We start from the raw sequence: 2,720 nt of genomic DNA on the forward strand, positions 1-2,720 counted from the left end.
CGATGCTTGATGCATGGATCCATCGTCAGGTGGGGAGGTGGAAGGCAGCCTGCGACGGGGTGGCCCTCTGTCGTCAAGTGTCATCAGATCGTAGTGGTGAGTCGGATCCATCACTGGCATGTGGTGAGGAAGAAGGTTGTAGGTGGTGCGACATGGAGGTGGTCGGCTCGGTACAATAAGGAGGCGGCAGGGCGTGCTGCATTGTGGAGGTAGCCGGGGCGTGGTGCATCATGGTTGTATAATGAGGGTTGATGTATAGAAAAAGGTCTTAAGTGACAAGCAAGCAAGCAACGACATGATAATAATGTCTACCATTCACATTGACTTTGCAATTACATTTTGTTCATCATCAAATGGAAAAAAGAAGCTCCACGAAAAGAAAACAATAAGATCCCATACACCAACAAGAACTATGGAGAGGCCAGAGCCACGAAGCCAGACGGTGGACAGGGGCTATGAAGTAGCAGTCGCGGAGCTAGAAGGCCCGGGTTGTGCCCTGTCCAGGTTTGCCAGAAGCCTCTGCAAATCGCCTAGAAGGTTCTCCTGGACGGGCTTGACTCCATCTTGCAGGTGCGAGATCATGTGCTTGACCCCGCTCATCATTTCAGGGATGCTCAGCTGAGTTGTCGGGGCAGGTGGGGGTGGATGAACGTTCGGTACCTTCAGAACCATCACCTGCAGAGAAGCATTAGGTTCTTGTTCTTGGACAATGTTTTCATTTCCATGTGTGGGCTGAGAAGATATGCCTTCATGCATAGGAAGCAAACCAGTTGTAGGAGGAACGTTTTCTTCCGTTGGCCTCTGCACACTTGTGACAGTATCTACCTCAACTCCTGGTTTCACATGGCTTATCACACCTTCTGGCCTCACTTGCCTGATAGGAATAGTGGGAGTAATAAGTAAGCCATGGTCAAGATGGTTTTTTGGTGGAGGGGCTTTCTCCACCTCTTTCCCTTTGATAGAAGAACCTCCACTTCCATCTTGATCATTCTTCCCTCCGCTCCCCGTGAATGCACCTTCGCCTTGTTTCTTTTCAGAATCACATGATGAATCAGATACCACAATTGTAGCATCTGCAGTAGCTTTTGCAAAAGAATCCTCTGCTGGACATTCAGGAACAACAACACCATTTGCAAAAGTATTCTCCGGCAAGAACGTTGTGCTCCTAAGCCTTCCGAGATACCTCTTTGCAGCCCGAGGAAAATACCTCCGATGAAATATGTCCTTGGCGAAGCCACGCACCAACAGCAAGACCTCCCGGACACCGACATCCTCCTCCTTCTCGTCGAGATCCAGCCCGTCAAGATCGTTGGTGTATGGCAGCAAGAGGTACTTGCTCCTCTTCCTCTTCCGCTTCGCGGAGAGCCCCAACCCGGTGCTTTCATCCTTGTTCTGGCCATCGTCGTACAGGTTGGCCATGGTCGAGGACCCACTGTGCTTCCTCCTCCTAACACAACAGTATATATATCAATCTCAAGTACATATAACATTGGCACCAAAGCATGAAATTATTAGTTTAAAACTAATTCTAGTACCGAACCAATCTCATAAAGGATGATCAATTCGATTTTAATATCACCGTAACTAATTCATAAGTTAATCTCTTGTGTTTGGTATAAGTACATTTTATACTACTAACTAGACTTACATAAAGAAATCAAATCTAAAAATGTAGTAGTATATGTATTAAGTATTTCTTTCTAGTTTTACACAACAGTTAGACTAAAACACTAGCCAGGATCAACGGTGCGTCAGATATGCAACGATTCCACGAGCTAACACCAGATGTAGCGCCTCGAGATTCTCCACAGTAGAACAAACCAAACTATAATTACCGTACCAGTTTAGCACAGACCTGATGGCAGATCGATGCGTGCGCTTCCTCTGCGTGGGCGTCTCCTGCGGGGCTTCCACCGCGCTGCCCTCGCCCTCCTCCGGGGCTTCTCCGGCCGGCAAATTGTGGTCGATCTCGTTGACGAGACCCTGGACGGAGCGGCGCTTGTCTCCCCGGCCGAGCGCGCGGCCCCTGGGCTCCTGCCTGGCGGGATCGACCAGGCCGACGGCCCTGGTGTTCAGGCCGGCGTGTGGGAGGGCCGCGAGGAATCCAGGAGGCGGCAGGTTTGCCACGCCGACGACGGCGTTACCCTCGGTGGGAGGAGGGTTGCAGGCAGAGATAAGCTCCCCGGCGGCTACGGCTTGACGTTCGTGTTCGTCTGGATCTCCCATCGCGCAGCCGGGCGGCGAGTGTTGGCTGGGGAACTGGGGATCGAGGCTTGGCTTGACAATGAGTGAACTGGTACTTTCTTCTTCTCTGCGGCCGGGCGGCGCGTGTTGGGTGAGGAGCGCCACCGCGTGCGTGCGTGCGTGAGAAGTGTTGTACTGGAGTGTCCAGACGTCAGCAGCCTTTGTCTTGCACTTTTGTCACACGAATCCAAAGCTCGGGTGTCGCCGGACGTCAGAGTGCGGCGCGTGCTCGGTGGCGAGGCGAACAGCCGTCAGCCCTTGTCTTGCTTCGATCGTCCTCCAACCTGCCGTCAGCCGTGACTAAAGCAGCCTGGCCTGGCGTGGCCTCATCTTCTCCACCTGGCCTCGGATGAGTCCAAGAGCGGCAGCCGTTATCTCTTCTCCACTTGGCCCCGGATGCTGCATTGGCTGCACACTATTTATATTTTATCTTCGCAATCACACCATTTTTCAGTGGAAATTCAATTGTTAATACA

At 51.8% G+C, this 2,720-nt stretch overlaps 1 protein-coding gene across 1 annotated transcript; it reads right to left on the minus strand.

Moving 5' to 3' along the window:
• Window positions 1–314: 314 nt before the first annotated feature.
• On the minus strand, window positions 315–2,226 carry LOC119273215. Its single transcript, XM_037554459.1, has 2 exons — window positions 1,856–2,226; window positions 315–1,447 (listed from the first exon to the last, which is right to left on the minus strand). Exons 1-2 carry the CDS (start codon window positions 2,224–2,226, stop codon window positions 454–456), a joined length of 1,365 nt encoding a protein of 454 aa, XP_037410356.1. The 3' UTR covers window positions 315–453.
• Between the last annotated feature and the right edge of the window lie 494 nt (window positions 2,227–2,720).

The sequence above is a fragment of the Triticum dicoccoides genome, chromosome 3A (genome assembly GCF_002162155.2).
Source record: "Triticum dicoccoides isolate Atlit2015 ecotype Zavitan chromosome 3A, WEW_v2.0, whole genome shotgun sequence".
Taxonomy (NCBI): domain Eukaryota; kingdom Viridiplantae; phylum Streptophyta; class Magnoliopsida; order Poales; family Poaceae; genus Triticum; species Triticum dicoccoides.